Source organism: Chaetomium strumarium (genome assembly GCF_033439665.1).
Source record: "Chaetomium strumarium strain CBS 333.67 chromosome Unknown B0T15scaffold_2, whole genome shotgun sequence".
Lineage (NCBI taxonomy): Eukaryota > Fungi > Ascomycota > Sordariomycetes > Sordariales > Chaetomiaceae > Chaetomium > Chaetomium strumarium.
Window position 1 is genome coordinate 1,471,268 of NW_026944430.1, and position 18,808 is coordinate 1,490,075.

Consider the following 18,808-nt stretch of genomic DNA (forward strand, 5'->3'; position numbering starts at 1 on the left):
GACAGGTGGGGAAAGGGAATCGAAAAAAAGATGGCATACCAAGGCGAAGGTATGACGGCCGTCACGATAGAATCGGGTCGGGAAGAAAACACGGGGCTACCAATATTACGTCGAGGATTTCATAAACTGGAGTCTGCATCCTTTTACGGCCCCTTTCTTCAAAGCTCCTCCCAACCCTCGTCAACCTTCTTGGTTCCCGCCAAACCAAGGAAGAAGCTCGCAAGCCCCCATGCGCCGGGGTCAGGCACCTTTTCAAAGCCCGACCCGCCGATGTACACGGTCCGGCCCAGGCTGGCCTTCATTCCCTTGGTACCTTCGGCGGCATGCTGAGCTGCCTCGGCCGCCTGCTTCACGTCCCCTGTCTTCGCAAGGACGTCGACGAACGGATACAAGGCATCCACCAGTGTGCGATCGCCTGGGCGAGCCGGCGTGTATCTGGACAGGGCCTCGCAGCCTTGCTGGAGTGCCGATGCCCAGACCTTCGGAGATGCTTCGCCGGGTCCTTGGGATCGCAGTGAGGCGAGAAGTGCGTTGAGGAAGATGGCATATAACGCCCCGGAAGTGCCGTCCATCTCCATCTCGATGACAGGGACAATGTTGGCCAGGTCGACAACCGGGTCTCCTGACAGTGGGTGGGACTGCAGGTGGCTCAAGACGGCTGCAATCTGTTAGCAAACGCACAACCGAAGCAGAATCATCGTCAGACTTCGTCACTTGCCTTCTGCGCCCCTCTTCAACCCAATCCCGCAATCGCCGTCTCCCACAACAGTGTCGTAACGCGTCACTTCCGGTTCAGCGGCCACAACAGCCTCGAGAGCGCGGGTAAGCGCCTGCTGGGCAGAAGTGCCGTCCATCTTCAGGCCGCTGGGCTTGGTGTTCCCGCCGATCGATGCATCCTGCTCTCGAGTTGCCGCATTTTTCTCCTCCCACGTCAGTTTGGAGATGGGGGTCGACCAGCCCGTGGCTTCGCATGCGTAGTCGAGCAGCTCGATCATGCTGGGCCCGCCGATATCCGTGTTGACGACATTTAGGAGCGTGATGCTGAACCCCAGTCCGTTGAGGCTCGTCATGAACGTCCCGCTGAGGATGCGCACCGGCCGGATGCTGTAGCTCTTCTCCAGCTGCGTCACCACCTCGGTCACGATCCCGCCCATCTCCAGCACGCTGACCCCTCCCAGGTTGTTCACCAGCAGCACCACCTCGTTCGAGTTGACGTTGACGAACGCCCTGTCCTTATCGTTCGGATCCAGCATCTGCGCCAGCATCTTCCTCACCAGTTCCGGTAACTCGACAACCTCCCTGCTCGAACCCTGCTCGTTGTGAATTCCCATCCCAATCTCCACCTCACCGTCCCTCAGATACTCGGCCGAGTTGACATCCGGCTTCGCGCGCCCTGGCACATGGACATGCTCCAGACTCGCGCCAACACTCACCAGATTATCCACCACCAGCCGAGCCACCTTGGCAACCTCCTTCAGCCCCCTGCCCTGCGCGGCCAGCGCCCCGCTGATCTTGTGCACCAGCACCGTCCCGGCGATGCCCCTCCTCCCGACCTTCCCGGCCTTGGCCCTCCCCACGCCGACATCGTCCCCGACGACAACCATCTCTACCTCGACCCCGGCCGCCCGTGCCTTCTCCACGCCCATGCCAAAGTTGAGCACGTCCCCGGTGTAGTTCATGACCGTCACCAGCACCCCGCCCCCGTCGCCGTGGTGGTCCACCCGTGCCATGATGGCCGCCCGCACCTGCTCGGCGCTGGGGCTCGCGAAGATGGTGCCCGCCACGGCGGCGCTGAGCAGCCCCGGCCCGACCATCCCCGCGAAGGACGGCTCGTGGCCGGAGCCGCCGCCCGAGATGATGTGCACGCGCTGTGCGGACGGGCCGTAGCCCGGGCGGCGGTAGATGATCTTGTTGGGCGTGTCGAGGGCCAGGCCCGGGTTGGTCAAGGTTAGGGAGCGGAGGGAGGACGTCACCAGGTGGGTGGGGTCCGGGAGGAAGTGTTTTGAGGACATGGTGATGGCTGCCCTTTTGTTGAATAACTGGGTGATGGTGGCCTTGGGGGTGTTCGTGGATTTAAATGGGTAAAGTAGGTACTTAGGTAAGTGGGGCGTAAACTGTAGGTTCGATCAAGTCTGCTTCTAGGGAGTGCAAGATTGGGCGCGAAGAGTTCCAAACAGGCAACCGTGGTAGGTATAACAGTGCTGGGGCCGAAGTGAGATACGGACCCTTGACTATAACAATCCAAGGCGGCTCTCAGCTCCTTGTGTAATTGGAAGGAAGGCTACGTAAGTCCGTACGAGGAGCAGGCAGGGCCAAATGCAACTACATAAACATCGTCTCGTTCCCACCGGGACGGGTTGAAGTGGATAACTCCGGTCTTGAAGGTTCGGTTATGATACACCTCCCGGGAGAGCTTGCCCGAATTCCAAGCGGCATTCGCGTGGAGGTGGGGTGAATGCGGGGTGGAATTTCCCGCCGTGTCACTTTACGCTGCAACAGGTGACGTTCATACGGGGACTACCGAGCATGGCTGCGGCCAAGGAAGGAACCACTAGTTCAGTTGGGATTGAGCCGATTTGGTTCCTCTCAGGTGGCACTTGATAAGGTAGTTCTTTGAGCTCCCAGAGAAGACCCTGGACTTGGATACCTTCGACACTGCATCAGTGGGACTAGTATCATCATACGTCAGAGGCAGGAAAGGATGCAATGTGCTCTTGGCACTGCATTGCACATCCCCTCGGGCCGGCCAAAACCTCTCGGCCATGGATCTCCGAGACTCTGAGTCCTGAGGTCACTGTGAGTCGGAATCTCAAACTGATCACCTAAACAGCTCTCAAAGCTGTAATTTCTTTTCCAATACCTACCTAAGGTATCTCTAAGACTCCGCGCCGTTTCCTAGGAATGCCGTGCCCCCTAACGCCTTGATCATGATTCACCTTAAATATCCCCGGGCCCATCCAACCCTTACCGGTGTTTATTCTATACCCAAAAAAGAAGAATTGCCGGGCTCAACAACCCTCAGATCATAACAAACGCACAGCCGGCCACCAAGCCAAAGACAACCGCCGTCGTGGCAAACCCTGCCGCGATCCGATCGCCGGGCGTAATCTCTCGCGGAACTTCCTCCTCATGCCACTTGGCGTCCACGTCGCCCTTGGACGTGCCGCCTGTGTCGGCCGTCACGGGGGGGGCCACCTTGTCCACGAGCGTGTACATGATGGCCGACAGCGCATTCATCTGCTCGCCCACGCCGGCCTTCCCGTCCCACCCGCCCGTGGTCCAGCGGAAGCCGCACGCGGTGCCCGGGTGGCCCTTGAACACGGGCGGGTCGGCGGTGCCGGTGCAGGCCTTGGCGGCGGCCGCGGCGTCGGCGACGAGCAAGGGGCGGATCTTGTCGAAGGTATGCGGCGCCATCTGCGAAGTGGCGGCCAGCCAGCGGGTGAGGTAGCCCTTGAAGGAGCGCTGGTCGTTGTTGCAGAAGCCCGTCGGCTCGCAGAGCTGCTCGAACATGATGGTGTCGTTGAAGAAGACGGTCGTGGCGGCCGTGAGCATCTCGTCGACGCGCGTCTTCCACGTCGACGACCCGTTGGTGAAGTTGTACATGACCGCCGCGCCGTGCAGGAAGATGCCCGAGTTGTAGCTCCACTCGTTGACGTCGACCGTCTTGCACGTGTTGTCGTCCAGGTCGATGTGCACGCCGTCGTGCACGTGGTGGTCGTCACTGATCAGCCCGATGGCCTCCTGCCAGTTCCAGATCTTGCTCGCCCACGTGGCGTACGTCTCGTTGCCCGTGTAGCGGGCCAGCCGCGCCGCGATGTTGAAGAAGCAGCCGTTGGAGATGGAGTTCTTATAGTTGTAGCCGTTGTTGAAGGTGAAGATCTGCCACCGGAGGCCGCCGCTGCAGCTTGCCTCGTCCCATCGGGAGACGTACTGGTTGAACAGGGACTGGGCCATGGCGAGCCACTGCGGCTGATCGTCTGGCGGGTTCGGGAACTTGTTCTCGGCGGCAGACATGGCTGCCATTCCCCAAAAGCCCTGGTCATCGTTGCCGAGCGTGCGCGTTTGGTTGCGGGGCATGAAGTCTCCCTTCTCGGTGGCTTGGTGGATGATGGCTTGCTTCGTGATTGCATTGTAGGATTCGTCTCCGGTCAGTGCCCAGTAGTCGATCAGAGCGCCGAACATGGCCCCGGCTTCCCACCAGAAATAGGGGTCGGGGAGATTCCCTGGCGTATCGCCCGTGTTGTTACCCGTATAATACTTGGCGAGCCCAAAGGCTATTGTGCTGGCGGCGGACTTGACCGAGTCTGAAGGTAATGTCAGTCTACATGGGCTCGTTCGCGAGCTTTGATAAGCGGATGTAACTGACCATCATTCCCTATGACTAAGTCTATTGCCTGCCCCGATCTTACCAGCAGACTTAGAGACGCCGCAAGCTGGAGAAACCTCATAGTCTTGATGCTGTCCGAACGAAAGGAGCGTGGAGATAAACGGAGGCTCGAAGATTCAACGAAGGAAGTTGCACCATGCTTATAACATCAGGGCAACAAAATCCGTATAGTACTGCTGGTGTCCAGCACCAAATGAAAGAATCGGATCACTCGGCCCCCAGAAACTCGGACTTTGGAGCTACAGAATTGTGACAGACACGTCAAATCCAGTGTATGTGGTATTGGGATCCCGGCTTCGTGTAAAGGAGGGACACAGCCTCAGTGTAACGAGATGAACCGCGACCAGGGCGCGTGACGATTTGCCATCAAAGAACGAGAGGAACCTTTGGAAAAAGGGTTCAATCAAGATTGACCATAGACTTTGGATCAACAAAACGGCCTAAAGAATATGGTAGAAGGGAGAAAAAAGAGTGGGCATGTAGAAGCCAGGGGCTTGGACTGAAAAGGTGAGACGGATACTTCCTTCTCCAACAGGGTCGAACACAAACAGAAGAAACATCCCATGAATCTCCAAAGAACCGGTCGCCCATAATCTCTTCGTGTCCCGGGAAGCGTGTATACCGCTGTCGGGAACTGGGGAAACATGGACGCTGAAACATTTCGAGTCCGAGATTCCGCGTGGAACCCAGTCTTCGCGTTCCACAAAGCGCTGCATGATAAATTGGAGCGGGCTGGACCACTTCGTCTTGCGGATGACATAAAATGTTCCTTCATGTCGAATAAGAAGTTTGCCAAGTTAAACTTGTGAGGGCTGCACAATGATTTCGCTATAAATCACTGCGCTGCTGTATCTTCTCGTTGTGGTGAGTCGAGGTGAGAAAGGTGAAATACCCGGCAGTGTCGGCACTCAACTTTAAGAACCCCTGAAAGTGAAAGTGATGTAGCCGCCGACATTTGCACTGCCTCGCTGCTCCAGCAACACATGGAGGCATGTGGATTGGATTGTGGTAGCCGTTCGTGTTTAACGTAGCGCAAAGCAATCTAAGGAAGTACTTTTATCTATCCGTTATTTCATGGCAAGTTCGCGTGTCCAAATTGTGAGCTTATGGGGTATCGCAGACCAAGGTCGTGATGTGATCGTGATATGATGCGGCAAGTTGAAACATTGGATCAATGCTTGCAGCCATCCTTGCAGCCCTTCTGCTTCTTGTGCGGCCTTCCATCGTTGCCCTCCTCGTCATCATCCTCATCCTCATCCTCGTCGTCCGACTCGAATTCAAGATCACTCATTGAATCCTGCTCCTGAGCTTGGACTGTCACCCCTGTTAGCAGCTGTCTTTACATGGCTACAGCGGGATGGTGCTACACTTACTGAAATACTTGAGCGCACCGGGCCACAGATCATCTGCGATGGCCATGGCAACCACATCGCCAGCCGGGAAGATCTCCAGATCGTCGTCATCTTCGTCGTCGTCGTCGAGTTCGTCATCGTCATCCATCTCAACGTCCTCATCCTGCTTCTTTTCCACCTTCTCACCAGCCTTCCTCTTCCTCCGCTCCTCCTTCTCCTCCTCGAGCGCTTGCCTGCTCTCCTCAGCAGAGACCCACTCCCCGACGTAGCCAAAGAAGGCGAAGAAGCTGACACCGCCCATGCCGGTCTGGTCAATCTTCTCCTTCAGCGCCTTCTGCTTCTCCGTCAGCTCCACCTTCTCCTTCTTGCCCTTGGTCTCCTGCTTCGGCTTGGCCCGCTGCTCATCGAAGACGGCCTTGACAAGCCCCAGCAGCCCGTCCGTCAGGTCCTTGCCCTTCTTCCACTTGATCTCGACGGGCTCGCTGACAAGGCCGGCAAACCCGTCCTTGCCCATGCGCCACCAGAACTTCTTCTCCAGCACGGTGTCCTCGAAGTGCTCGTTCTCGGCGAACTCGAACCGGATGGCGACGCTGCGCGGGTCGCCCTTCTTCTCGTCCTCGTCGAGCTCGAAGCGGCTCACGGAGATCGACTTGAGCGCAGACAGGAGCAGCGCCGAGTCCGACGGCTGGATGTACTCGTCGATGTCCATGGGCGCCTGCTCGAGCACGAGCGGCCAGAAGTTGGGGATCTTGCTGACCAGCTCGGCGCGCCTGGCGTAGAGCGGCTTGGAGAGGCTGTACTGCTGACGGACTGGATACGTTACGTTGTTAGCAATTTGGCGGTCAAGATCCCGCTGGAGGTTTTGGTGCGAAAGCTCACTGATCTCCGTCTCGACCTCGTCAAACTCATGCTCGAGATCGGCCAGCTCCTCGTAGCTGACATTCGTTTCTTCGAGAGTGGCTGCCATTTTGTCTTATCTGTGTGTTCGCTTGAGAAAGTGTGCTTGTGTGAGATAGAGGAAAATCTAAGGGTTCTGCAGATGCTCGACAACTTTCACCTGGGAAAAGTAGGGTAGGATTGGAATGGAAGAAAAAATTCTTCTCTGAACGTCTACCGTCCACTGGCTAACACATGCTAGGTTTTGCCTGTTTGAATGCTAGCGTCTACATACAAAATCCGCGATGGTGGGGTTGACCCGGTTGAGGAACCGCGACCCTGCCAAGACCAAAAGAGTGGAGTCGAATGTCCCGCAGTGTCGGCATGCCGAGTCCCGGGCCGAGGGCAGCCGGGAACTCATCAAAACACCTCGGGGGCGGAAACTTACAGTTCAACCCCTGAATGGTTGTTAGCGCGGAACAAGCGACAGGGGCTGAAATGCTAGGGCTGACCCCTGGTCGCTCAAGTCAGGCGCTAACAATCATTCAAGGGTTGAACTGTACACTATGAATGTGTAACGCTCAGACTTCCGCAGTCTTCCGCGCCATTGCCTTTGCTCTACACTGCTACAAGTATCCCAGGTCTACCTAAATAATCCCATGTTGGGGTGATAGCACAAGATCCTCGACTGGTGGACAGAGCGTACTTCCCGGGCTGGTGCTTCTTGACTGTAGTACAGTGGTATAAGCACACCCATACACCGTAATTACCGCCAAGCCTGAGTGCTTCGAAGCGTGGAAGAAAGTGCAGAGAAGGAACCCCCACGGCAAACAGGGGAACTATATAAGGTGTCAGATCAGACCAGCCGTTGTGCGCCGTAGGGCTGTCTCCTGGACTTCATTTCTTTGCTTCGCGATGTCAATTCCTACAGACCTAGGGATAGTGACGAGCAGTCAGCGCCCAAAGCCCACTATTAGGTTTACACCAGTGCGGTCCGCTATCGGCGCCCCGGGGATCGAAACGGGAATCCGTTCACACAACGATTTATTATCGCCTTCACCGAGCATCTGGTTGCGGAAAACTGCCGAGCGTCATGCCTTATCTCGTTCCGCTACCAGCCTACCACCAACAATGCATCACTGCATTTCTGGCCCCGAGAACGAGTACCTAAGATTGCCCGAGATCGGTGCTCGTCATCATGCCTGAATTCTTCCATGCGGTTCCCAGCGGCCTCCGGATCCTTGTCCTGGTTGAATCTCTTAGCTAACAGATCGGGAGTTGCCCGAGCGCGTGACTGCAAACTCTCCAGTAGCTTGTGTTCGTCCCATAGTCGGTCTGCAAGTTGCATTGCCGATTCTGGAGTTTTTTTTTTTCTGAACTCGAGAGGCGAAGAAGTTCACCAATTTCAGAGTTGGGGAGGCAACTGTTTCCTGGATCGATTTATGATCGATCGATCCCACTTGACAAAGCATCCATCCTAACTCGACCGACCCACTCCTTTGCCTACCTACTTTTTTCTTATATCACGATTAAGTAGTAGTTCATCAGACGCAACTTCAGTAACAACAGTGTCAGGTAGGAAACAAGAGGTTTTCGGGTGCTTGATAAGTCAGTGATCACGATCCTACTGGAACTCATCGATCTCTCCGGGTCCGACAAGATGGGGGGCAGTGCTTTCATAGACGGGAAGCCCACCCAGTCTCACTACCCAGAGTCAAGGGTGCTCATTATCATGACGGGAGGGACCATCTGTATGCAGCCTTCTGCAGATGGGCTGGTCCCCATGACAGGCTTCCTCGAGAACGCTATGGCACCGCGGCCATCGTTCAATGACGGCTCGACTCCTCCTGGTGAGTACATACACAACACAACATATTTGGTCCTCTGCCTCTGCTGACCGGATCTAGTCAAAATCCACGCCTACAAGAACGGCGTCAAGTTGACGCTCGACAGCCTGCGGACTCCCCCGACCACTTATTCGCGGCACATCCGCTATGGCATTCTCGAGTTCCACCCTCTGCTCGATTCCAGCTCCATCTCCTCCATGGGCTGGACCGAGATTGCAATGACCATCAAGGAGAACTACCACTACTTTGACGGTTTCGTCGTTCTTCACGGCACCGACTCGCTTGCCTACACGGCCTCGGCGCTCTCCTTCATGATGTCGGACCTCGGCAAGCCGGTTATCCTAACCGGCTCGCAAGCTTCTATCTTCGCCCTACAGTCCGATGCGGTGGACAATTTGCTGGGCTCGCTCATCATCGCAGGCACCTTTGTCATCCCCGAGGTCTGCCTGTTCTTTCACCACACCCTTTTCCGCGGCAACAGGACGACCAAGGTCTCGGCCTCCTCGTTCGAGGCATTCGACAGCCCGAACTGCGAGCCCCTGGCTAAGGTGACCTCGCTCGGGGTAGATGTCAACTGGACCCTCGTCCGCCGGCCGACGCGCATTGCCGAGTTCCAGGTGACCAAGTACCTCGACACGGCGCACGTGGCCTGCCTGCGCATCTTCCCGGGGATCAAGCCGGAGATGGTAGATTCGGTGCTTAGGGTCCCCAATCTGCGCGGTCTGATCCTCGAGACGTTTGGCATGGGCAATGCGCCGGGCGGTGTGGACGGGAGCCTGACCAAGGTGATCCGGGAGGCGGTGCAGCGCGGGATCGTGATCGTCAACGTCAGCCAGTGCACAAACGGGTTCGTCTCGCCACTATATGCTCCGGGGACGGCGCTCGGAAGAGCAGGCGTTGTGTTTGGCTTCGACCTGACCACGGAAGCGGCGCTCACAAAGCTGTCCTACCTTCTGGCGCTGCCTGGGCTGGAGTACAAGGACATCGCGGCCGAGATGGCGCATTCCTTGCGCGGAGAGATGACGGAAACGACCACGCCGTCCTTCTCTCACCCCGCCGGTAGCATCGACTCTGCCGTGGGCAGACTCACTGTAGCCGGTACGTTGCTTCCCTCCGGAACACCCTCATGGTCTACAGCTCACTGACTCTCTCTGTCTGTTGTGCCGCGCATAGAAACGGCCTTCACAGCGCTAGGCTACGCGATCCGCAACGGCGAGCTGCGCACGGTGCGCGAGATCCTAGAGGGGGACGAGTTCAGCCACCAGCTGCTCAAGCGGGCCGACTACGCGGGCAACACGGTGCTGCACCTGGCCGCCGTGGGGCCGGAGCCGCAGGTGCTGCGCGAGCTGCTCATGCGCGGCGCGAGCGTCCACGCCCGCAACCGCGCCAACAACACCCCGCTCTACCTCGCCGAGAAGATGGGCAACGCCGAGTGCGTGCGCCTGCTGAAGGAGGCCGGCGCCCACCTGTGGTTGGACAACGAGCTCAAGGGCGAGGGCAGCCGTGTGCCCAGCCAGCGCGCGAGCAGGGCCGTTTCTCCCGAGAGGGGCCCTCGCTCGCAGCCCAATGGAGGGCCCGTCCGTGAGGGACACGGGAAGGAGGAGGAGGAAAAGGACGAGGCTGCTGCGGAGCGGGATGCGGGGAGTGATGGGAACGGGAACGGGGTGGGGTTGGCGCAGGCCGAGCCGGCTCGGTCGTTATTGACAGGGGATAAGGGGAGGTTCGTTGGTTGATTTACGGGGATTTTGTGGGTTGGCAATGTGGTTGGGGGAGGATACCTATGCGGCCGGGAAAAGGGTGGTGGTTGGCAGCTACAGAGACTCGGAGCCTGAATACCTAACCTACCCTACCTTAGGAGTCGAGTCAATTCTCGCGCACGCAAAGGGTGCTTCGGGTCCACTACCCGTGAGAAAATCCTTAGGAGGCATTCCTAAGGATGGGTGTCATTCAAGGCACATGTTCTTGTTATGGCTTTTGTTTGTTTGTTCAGCCCGGAAGGTCCGATTCCGCGCAGGCCCACTCTGAGGGGTGAGTATGTCTGGATCTTATTCCAGCTGATTCAGCCGTTCGGTGTCTGCCTGGGTGCGCCTGGACTAATTGGTTGAGATGCAACTATTGGTTTTGGTGTGATTGGTGGTGACATCAGTTATCATCTCTGGCTCAGGTTTCAGAAGGGCTTCGCAGGCCTGGTTTACCTTAGCCATCCCGTCTGAGCCGTCCCAGATGACCTGCATTAAGAGGTATGGGGAAGGTGCAGAACTGCAGATCGTGCAGGGAGCGTTTCGTGGATGGCTATCATCGGCCCCGGGTTGGTGGGAGTTTATTAGGACTGAAGCTCTAACAGCGGTGCCAGTTATTGTGCCGCAAACCGTGCTAGGATTCAAGTACATAGTGCTAAATCTCGCCCCAATGTGTCATCTGCAAGCCGCCTTCCTCTTGGAGCCACACCCGTCTGCCATCGTGGCCACGAGCCTCATTGGCTGCGACTTCCATCCACGGAGCGTGAAAAGGCTCACTGAAGAACCCGAATCGACGTAGGCAGGGAACCGCGAACTTGGACCCTCCAATGCATACCTCTGTACCTGAGATATCCAATCATCATGGTTGCTGACGCATCAGGTCAGTCATTGCTGCCTTCCGGGATCTTCTGACAAACGTCAGCCCGGGCATGTGGCTGTCGCTCCCTGGGTCCCTTTGTTCCTTTGTCCCGGTGGTTTGGTAAGGCGCGCAGAGGAGAGGAAAAGTTTAGTAATACGCACACCTGTCTTTTGTCCTGTGCGAATCACCCGTCTCGCAGCGATAACTATGTAAGGTATGTACGTTGGTTCGCCCCTACGACAGCGAATGCTCGATTGCAGAGTGCGGCTGGACCGGCAATCACTCATTGGGCGAAACAACGACCCAGTGGCCGATTCATTCGCCTCTGGTTCACACCGCGGCCCTTACTACCGACCAACAGTCGATGCACTATGCACGACTTGTCGGCAAGATCCCGGTCCCGGAGGCAAAGACACGAGCTTGTCCCCAGGGGCAATATCGTCAACCGGGTCCGTCTGCCGGCCGCCGCCGACAAAGACGACCTGACAATCCTCCGTCGCTCCCCGCGGCTAGTGCCACATCAGTTTGGTATGCGTGTCATTGTTTGCCTGGGTTGAATGAGCTTGTCCCAGTGATGCCATGTTGGAAGAACGCAACAGTCTCGTCCTCACACGGCAAAAAAGACAAATCGACGCAGGATATAGGTACATACATCTATGTACATGCAGTTGGGAATTTCACTCGTCAACACTCTGTGGTGCGCAGACTACAGTTCGCTGGGAGCTAGATAGGAGATTTCACCAGTAAGCTGCACCGACCCGTCGTTTCTTCTCGACGCTGAGTTACGCTGCTGCTGTGTGATACCTCCGATGTATTACCAAAGTGCCGACGGCCGTGGACGGACACAAGTCGACCGGTGCCTTGCCTTCACACCCATTGAATTTTTTTTATGTGTTTGCCACTAACAGGCCCCGGCCAAAGCCAGTGCCGGTCGGATCTACATACCAGAGATCTTTATTGATCTGTCTGCCTACAGCTTGGCAGCTGTCTTCCTCGGCCACTCCGGCTCGGGAGGCCCTTCAAGTTCCATCCGACGACTATAAAGTCCAGCCCAGCCCCTCTCTCACACCGGCAGCTCAGAGAGGGCCAACCGGCTTCCTCCCTATTCGAGTTGCACGCACCCACGATGGCCTTCAACAGCTTTCGCCGGGGAGCCCTGCCGGCGCGCGGAGCCAACATCAGCCATGACGGTAACAGTTCTGCCGGGGATGGCCTCCCCGACGGCATTCTCGACACGCTGTCGCCGCTTCTGGAATTCAACCCGCTGATGAAACTGTTTATGCTGTTCTACAACCTAGCCGGCAGCCGCCTCGGGATCGACCCGACCTACATCCTGACCTTCGTCGCCGTTGTCTGGGCGGCGAACAAGCTTTGTGGGCAGTTGTACACTAGCTTCTACGACCTGGCTCGCCGGTACTTCATGGCCAGGATCGAGGTGAGCGACAGCGACGACATCTATCTCTACCTGAAGAAGTGGCTCTCATCTCAACCGGCCATGGTCAACTCGCGCTCTCTCACGGCCGAGACGGCATCCAAGGGTGCTTGGGACGAGGAGGAGTCTGAGCTGATGCCGTCGCGCGTGTCTCCCGACGGCGCCGGCATCTACCTGAACTTCTCGAAACAGGAGGCCAAGGCGCCCCCTCGCTTTATTCCCGCCTTCGGCCTGCACACTTTCTGGTTCAGGGGTCGGTACTTCAAACTGCAGAGGAAGCAAGACGCCCTGTTGGACATGAACTCGGGGGGCAACGGCATGCCTCAGGTCAATCACAAGGAGACCCTCGTCATCTCGTGCTTCGGCCGGTCTCCGGAGCCGATCAAACAGCTGCTTCAACACGCCAAAGAGCAGTACTATCTGGACCACCGAGCAAAGACAATCGTCAGGCGGCCATCCGGCAAGGGCATGCGCCGCTATGGCCACCGACACTCCTGGCAGCAGGTTGCGGACCGACCGGTGCGGCCGATGAAGACGGTGGTGCTCGATGACGAGCAAAAGGTCCGAGTCCTCTCCGACATGAACGAATACCTCCACCCTGCCACGCCGCGTTGGTACGCAAACCGCGGTATTCCGCTCCGTCGGGGCTACTTGTTCCACGGCCCGCCAGGGACGGGCAAAACCTCGCTGTCCTTTGCGCTGGCCGGCGTGTTCGGTCTCGACATTTATGTCATCTCCCTCCTGGACCCCACCCTAACCGAGGAGGAGTTGCTAGGTCTTTTTACATCCCTCCCGCGGCGTTGTGTGGTCCTGCTCGAGGACATCGATACGGCCGGGCTCAAACGTTCCGACGACGACCCCTCCCCAACCGCCTCGCCCGACCATAAAAAGTCTGGAGAGCAAGGCGGCAAGGAAGCCGATAGCAAAGACGAACGGTCCAGGAAACAGAAAGACGAGAACAACAAAGACGAGCTTGAGAGGAGATTCTTGGAGCTGGCTCGCGAACTGAAGCGCGGTAGCGACTCGGGCGACAAGAAGGAGGGCATCTCGCTGTCGGGCCTGCTCAACGCAATCGACGGTGTTGCCTCGCACGAGGGTCGCGTGCTGATCATGACAACCAACAAGCCGGAGACGCTCGACGAGGCACTGATCCGTCCGGGACGAGTGGACCTGCAAGTCGCCTTCACTAACGCGACCCAAGAGCAGGCACGGGAGTTGTTTGTGCGCATGTACGAACCCGACAGCAGCATCGCCGACAAGCTCCCTGCCGCCCTGGAGGACCATCCCGTCTCCCCTCTTCCGCCTCTGACCCCTTTCTCCGAGCCCCCACCAACGCCGTTTTCCCTGTCGTCTGAGAAGGACGGCAACATGACCGACGTCTCCGGCCCTACCGAGGTCGACGAGGATACCGAGCCTTCTTCCGCGACAACAACCCCTGCCGCTGACGGCGGCATCAAGAAGCCCACTCCCCTAAAACTCGGCTCTTCTTCGACCACCAACGCCGCGCCGCTTACCACCACTAGCACTAGCAGTGCCCTCGACAAGCTACAGGACGACGAGCGCACCGAAACGCTCCGCCCCGCCGAGCTCGCCCGCTTGGCGGCGCAGTTCGCCTCGAAGATCCCCGGCGGCCAGTTCTCGCCCGCCGAGCTGCAGGGGTTCCTGCTCAAGCGGAAGAAGTCGCCGCAGCGGGCGCTGATGGAGGTCGACTTCTGGGTGAAGGGAATGCTGGCGCAGAAGGCTGGGGGGAGCAAGATCCTCGCGGTTCAGTGATTTTTCTTTTGTTTTGTGGCGGGGGGAAACAAGGGGGGGGGGGGGGGGGGAGGGGGTTGTTGATTGTTGTGGTTATGGTCACGCTCCCCCTTGGGCGCGAAAGATGGCTTGGGTGGAAAGGTAGTCCCGGCTGGAAGGGATGGATGTCTTGTTATTATCAGATTGCACGTCGGTTTTCGTCGAGTCTCACTGGTAGAGATGATTTGGAACGGATGGGGCGGGGGAGGCTTGGTTCGACAATAAGAATGGACGGGTGAAAGGGCATAATTCCACCAGCAGTGTTTGCATTTGGCTCTTTGACGGCTTATCGTTGGGTTCGGGAGAGTGATGGCCATCGGAGTTGTAAGTTAGGTAGAAACTGGGTTACCAATGAGGAACTTTGCAGATTGCAGATTAGATTTAATCGTCTTTGCCTCCTCTCGATGTCCTACGGTGCTTATCCGACAAGACGCATAGACGACAACCCTGCAAGCTACTCCTAGTACCGATTCCTGTACTGGTCCTCATCATCATAACCTTCCCCAGCTTCCCATGGTTGCGGGAATCCTTCACCCTCTTCGTCATAATACTCTTCCTCCTCGTCAAATCCGTCTTCACCATCCTCAGCACGGTGATAGCCGTCCTCTTCCTCTTCCTCATCCTCATCCTCATCCTCATCTCCATCTTCCACATCTTCCTGGTCCTCTTCGTCGGAATACTCACCCTCTCCATACTCTTCTTCATCATCCTCCAGTTCTGCTTCGTCACCAGACACCCCGTCTTGGCCTGGCAAGCGCTTCCTGGACGATATTCCGGCACCTTCCTCGCCTTCATCGCTCTCTTCCTCTTCCTCGTCCTCGCTGCCCTCTTCTTCCATGTCCTCGAGAATCTCCTGAAACTCGTCCTCATCCCTGTGCTCTTCCGCCTTATCCTCTTCCTCGTAGTTTGGTCTGGTATCGACACTCCCTGCGCCATCCCCTGTCTGCTGCAGAGACGCTTCGTCCACAGGCCCGGCATTTGCTTCTGCTGCTCCCTCGCCAGCCCTCTTGTCCTGCGCATTCTGGGTGAGCAGCCGGATCATCTTGACCGCCTCGCGTTCCTCGGCCTCCTTCAGCGGGATCCGCACGCGATAATGCGTCTTCCGGCGCCGGCCCATCCCTTCCACCTGCTCGCGTCCAAACCCCTTGATCCCCGGCCGGGGTCGGTACTTGCCCCCGCGGAGCTGGTCGTACTCGGCCTCGGTCAGCCCCAGATCCGGCAGGTCAATGCCGATGCTCTTCCCCGGCCCGCCGCCACCGTCCCCGCCATCGTGCGGCATCCCCTTCGCCACCTCCAGCGCCGCGTTGAAGGCGTCGTCGGTCAGCGTGCGGTTGAAGCGGATCGCGACCATCTTGCACTTCATGATGGCCTTGGCGACCGACCACAGCACGCGGTGGTAGAAGCCGCTGATCTCCACATCGCACTCCGGGCGGACCTCGGCGTCGCGGAAGAGCCGCGCCAGCAGCGGGTCCGTGATGTCGCAGACCTGCCAGACCTTGCCGTCGGTGCTGAAGGCCTGGCCGTTGAAGATGTGCGTGTTGAGCAGCGCCTCGTCGACGCCCTCGAGGTCCTGCCAGGCCTTGCCAAAGTTGGACACGCCAATCTCCTTGCGCCGCACCGCCTGCCACGAGCGCCCGACCGACCCGATGCGCGACTTGTGCAGCTTGAAGATCAGCGTCTGGTACACGCGGTACTGCGGGTCGGCGCGCGGGTCGACCCCGTACTTGATCAGCGCGTCGCGCCACGGCCCGCCCTTGAACTGGTAGCCCGCGTACTGCAGGCAGTGCCGGACGAGCCCGCCGTTCTTGGGCAGTTCGGCGAACTTGGCGCCCAGCCGGTTCCACATGCTGCGCCGCGTCCAGATCGGCCGCTCGTCCATCGCCGCGCGCATCTCGTTGATGATGGCGGCGATCTGCGGGTCCGACATGTCCGGCTGGCGGCGCGGCCCGCTCGGCACGGGGTACTCGTCGTGCGCGATGAAGTAGCCGGCCGCGGGGATGCGCGAGGTGACGTTGATGACGCGGTCGTACTCCTGGTCCTCGGGCACGGTCCCCCGGGCGTCGGCCCGGCCGGCGCTGATTTCTTTGGTGTGCGGGTTTTGCGCGTAGTTGTAGGGAAACGGTAGGCTGATCGGGGTGAAATACGGGGGGGGGATCAAATCGATGTTGGTCCCGGACTCGATCCCTGGCTGGAGCGAGAACTCCTTGAGCTTTGCCACGTCGCCGGGGAGGACCTTCTCGACGAATTTCTGCATGAACTTGGACTCCCCCAGGGCGTACTGGAAGTCGGCAAGGCCTGAGGTTAGGGTAGTTAGCAAAACGTGCAAAAGAGTATGGGATTTTCTAAGTTCGGCGAAAGAATGCTGCTGACCTCGGTAGCGGTGGGTGCTGTTGACGACACCAATCGGCTCGACCGTGTACTTCCCTACGTTGTCCTGGAGCTTGCGCCGAATAACCTGCGGGGCGTCGAGCCTATCCCTTGAGAGCACCTCCGGGGATACAACCGAGCTCTGCCCATCGGCAGGCTGCTGCACCTCCCCTTCCCATGGACCATCACTGCCGCGTTTGCGCTTCCTCCCGGTGCGTCTTGGAATTGTGACTTTCAAGACAACATTGTGCGTCAGTGCATTGTGAGAGGTCAGCGGCCTTGCTGTTGGGTTGTCATAGCGGAGATACAGAGGTACTGAGATCTGGGGACTAGCTGAATCGAGGATCTGGGGGGGGGGGTATTAGCGAAGGGCATTCTTCTCGGAGGCGAGCCTTGGGACATACGGCTTGGAGCGCATTATTTTGCCCGAATGTCTTTATTCCCTTGTCCAGATCCTTGATGATCATGGGGTGCTCTAGCGCACCAAGTCTGCGGTGAGGGATGGTGTATCCGGGGGCCGTGTCGCCATCCTCCTGTTGCCTGGATGTGTCCATGGTGAGTTTTGGATTCTTAGAACTTGCTGTTTGGTGTCGGCATCTCGACTTCCTCGTCGTGCATCAAAGTGGGTAGGCCGAGTGGACTCTCAGGCGCAAAGACAAGCTTTGCTGGAGCCCTCAGTTCATCTTCCGAAGGTTGTTACCCAGTTCTTTTGAGACAGAATAACAGAAGGCTGGTGATGGCAAGAAGCAATCCGCTGTTAGTGGCCTAGGTATGAGTAATTGCTACTATTCAGAAACCACACATGGGTGTAACTGCATCTGACCTTGACGCCGCGCAGTGTAGTTACCGTATAAGGGAGACGGTTCACACACAGCCTTTAGAGTTACCGCCCAGTATGATGATGACACCTGAGGTACCTGATATACTAAGGTGGAAGTTGGTACAAAGGAACTTGGAGGTATGAGTGAGTGTGATCAGAATTTCATCCGAACACAGGCACCCTTGGACCCTGTAAGTTCTGCCCTTACAATACGGTAAGGTACCAGGTGATTAGTACGCTACTATACTCCCACTGTGCTACAACCGCCGATGCACATGGCCAGGAGGTCGAGCAGTTACTTTCTGAGAAGCTTGTTCGGATACGATCTGGAACAAAGAAACCTAGTCTTCTAATATCTTCTGCTTGAGTAAGAGCTAGGACGGCAATAGAGTTCTATCGCGGAGGCCAGAGCAGGTACATCTCCATGGGTGGCATCTACGAGACTGAGGTTAGCACTGTACGGATTAATTGACAGCAGCGTTTCGAGCGGGCCACCCACACTGTCAACTTAACTCGACACCTAAGGTAAGGTACCGTATGCAACTACTACCTAACCCCTCCCTGCTGCTAACTTACGTTAAAACGCCAACATTCATCCTGCAGCGCATTCCTGCTAACCTCCAAGCTAAACTTCCATTTGTTACAGTCATCCTCAACCCAGCGGCCTGTAAACCGAAGCTTGGGCACCGGATCAGCTCTGGTTGTTACGTAGTGGTGTCCCACACAATATCAGCCGCACGACGAGCTTGCCGCATCTCTCTCATTCTCCACTGGATGGGGCAGCGTTCCCTACGAACTCCCCGAGTCCCGTTCCGCATCTCCAGCTCTCCTTACCTACTTACCTTAGATTGCCAAGTCACGCCCGCCTTGAAATCCGACACGAATCGTTCCGATTTATGGATGACTGCGTGGTGAGAGTTGGCAACCAGACGCGCCCCAAGAACGCCGGGCAAGTTTAATTGCACTCTCCGACGTCGAGTCTCCCGTCCGTTGTCACGCTCGCCCTGGGCCTGTACCCACGCACGGCAGGACCCCGCAAAAACACGGACCTCACCACCCGGGACGCCAGCTCGAAGCAGCGACTCAATACATCGAACGCCCAGCGCAGGAGCAGCAGCAAGCTGCACTAGGGGCAATCCACGGTGTCTTCACTCGACAGCAACAAGACTCGAAGGGCCTAACAACATCCAGTGCTGTCCCCTACAATTCCAGTCCTGTCATTCCTTCGTCGCAAGCACCGGCTTAAACGCTGCACCACGCTGGCGTTCTCGACGACTGCGCCGCCCCAACTACTCCATTGCAACCGCAGTGCCTCGGATACGCCGCGACGACTGCCAG

General features: G+C 57.7%; 6 protein-coding genes across 6 annotated transcripts; 2 read left to right on the forward strand and 4 right to left on the reverse strand.

The window, feature by feature from the left end:
• Positions 1-141: 141 nt before the first annotated feature.
• B0T15DRAFT_99147 (Dak1 domain-containing protein) lies at positions 142-2,246 on the reverse strand. The gene is made up of 2 exons (XM_062871522.1): positions 719-2,246; positions 142-658 (listed from the first exon to the last, which is right to left on the reverse strand). Exons 1-2 carry the CDS (start codon positions 2,010-2,012, stop codon positions 159-161), a joined length of 1,794 nt encoding a protein of 597 aa, XP_062723927.1. The 5' UTR covers positions 2,013-2,246; the 3' UTR covers positions 142-158.
• Positions 2,247-2,891: 645 nt separating this feature from the next.
• B0T15DRAFT_99215 (glycoside hydrolase family 76 protein) lies at positions 2,892-4,631 on the reverse strand. The gene is made up of 2 exons (XM_062871523.1): positions 4,367-4,631; positions 2,892-4,304 (listed from the first exon to the last, which is right to left on the reverse strand). The coding sequence occupies exons 1-2, from the start codon at positions 4,446-4,448 to the stop codon at positions 3,019-3,021; spliced, it is 1,368 nt and encodes a 455-aa protein (XP_062723928.1). The 5' UTR covers positions 4,449-4,631; the 3' UTR covers positions 2,892-3,018.
• A 927-nt stretch (positions 4,632-5,558) lies between these two features.
• B0T15DRAFT_490745 (nucleosome assembly protein) lies at positions 5,559-6,706 on the reverse strand (the record flags this gene model as incomplete). The annotated part of the gene is made up of 3 exons (XM_062866711.1): positions 5,559-5,701; positions 5,761-6,549; positions 6,619-6,706. 3 exons carry the CDS (start codon positions 6,704-6,706, stop codon positions 5,559-5,561), a joined length of 1,020 nt encoding a protein of 339 aa, XP_062723929.1.
• A 1,569-nt stretch (positions 6,707-8,275) lies between these two features.
• On the forward strand, positions 8,276-11,000 carry B0T15DRAFT_508649 (asparaginase-domain-containing protein; the record flags this gene model as incomplete). The annotated part of the gene is made up of 5 exons (XM_062867738.1): positions 8,276-8,465; positions 8,523-9,560; positions 9,651-10,182; positions 10,453-10,490; positions 10,816-11,000. The coding sequence occupies 5 exons, from the start codon at positions 8,276-8,278 to the stop codon at positions 10,998-11,000; spliced, it is 1,983 nt and encodes a 660-aa protein (XP_062723930.1).
• Positions 11,001-11,987: 987 nt separating this feature from the next.
• B0T15DRAFT_99257 (BCS1 N terminal-domain-containing protein) lies at positions 11,988-14,302 on the forward strand. Its single transcript, XM_062871524.1, has one exon. The coding sequence runs from the start codon at positions 12,187-12,189 to the stop codon at positions 14,263-14,265; it is 2,079 nt and encodes a 692-aa protein (XP_062723931.1). The 5' UTR covers positions 11,988-12,186; the 3' UTR covers positions 14,266-14,302.
• A 349-nt stretch (positions 14,303-14,651) lies between these two features.
• On the reverse strand, positions 14,652-17,609 carry B0T15DRAFT_523669 (RNA polymerase III transcription factor IIIC subunit-domain-containing protein). The gene is made up of 3 exons (XM_062868710.1): positions 17,055-17,609; positions 16,654-16,996; positions 14,652-16,578 (listed from the first exon to the last, which is right to left on the reverse strand). The coding sequence occupies exons 1-3, from the start codon at positions 17,202-17,204 to the stop codon at positions 14,744-14,746; spliced, it is 2,328 nt and encodes a 775-aa protein (XP_062723932.1). The 5' UTR covers positions 17,205-17,609; the 3' UTR covers positions 14,652-14,743.
• Between the last annotated feature and the right edge of the window lie 1,199 nt (positions 17,610-18,808).

What these genes read in the sequence shown, in the direction of transcription:
- B0T15DRAFT_99147 (XM_062871522.1), bottom strand. Translation starts at nt 2,012, where the DNA reads ATGTCCTCAAAACACTTCCTCCCGGACCCCACCCACCTGGTGACGTCC. An exon ending in GTTGAAGAGGGGCGCAGAAG is followed by an intron (nt 659 to 718) that starts GCAAGTGACGAA and finishes AACAGATTGCAG; the next exon opens with CCGTCTTGAGCCACCTGCAG.
- B0T15DRAFT_523669 (XM_062868710.1), bottom strand. Translation starts at nt 17,204, where the DNA reads ATGGACACATCCAGGCAACAGGAGGATGGCGACACGGCCCCCGGATAC. An exon ending in AAAATAATGCGCTCCAAGCC is followed by an intron (nt 16,997 to 17,054) that starts GTATGTCCCAAG and finishes CCCCCCCCCCAG; the next exon opens with ATCCTCGATTCAGCTAGTCC. An exon ending in CAGCACCCACCGCTACCGAG is followed by an intron (nt 16,579 to 16,653) that starts GTCAGCAGCATT and finishes CCCTAACCTCAG; the next exon opens with GCCTTGCCGACTTCCAGTAC.
- B0T15DRAFT_99257 (XM_062871524.1), top strand. Translation starts at nt 12,187, where the DNA reads ATGGCCTTCAACAGCTTTCGCCGGGGAGCCCTGCCGGCGCGCGGAGCC.
- B0T15DRAFT_99215 (XM_062871523.1), bottom strand. Translation starts at nt 4,448, where the DNA reads ATGAGGTTTCTCCAGCTTGCGGCGTCTCTAAGTCTGCTGGTAAGATCG. An exon ending in CTTAGTCATAGGGAATGATG is followed by an intron (nt 4,305 to 4,366) that starts GTCAGTTACATC and finishes CATTACCTTCAG; the next exon opens with ACTCGGTCAAGTCCGCCGCC.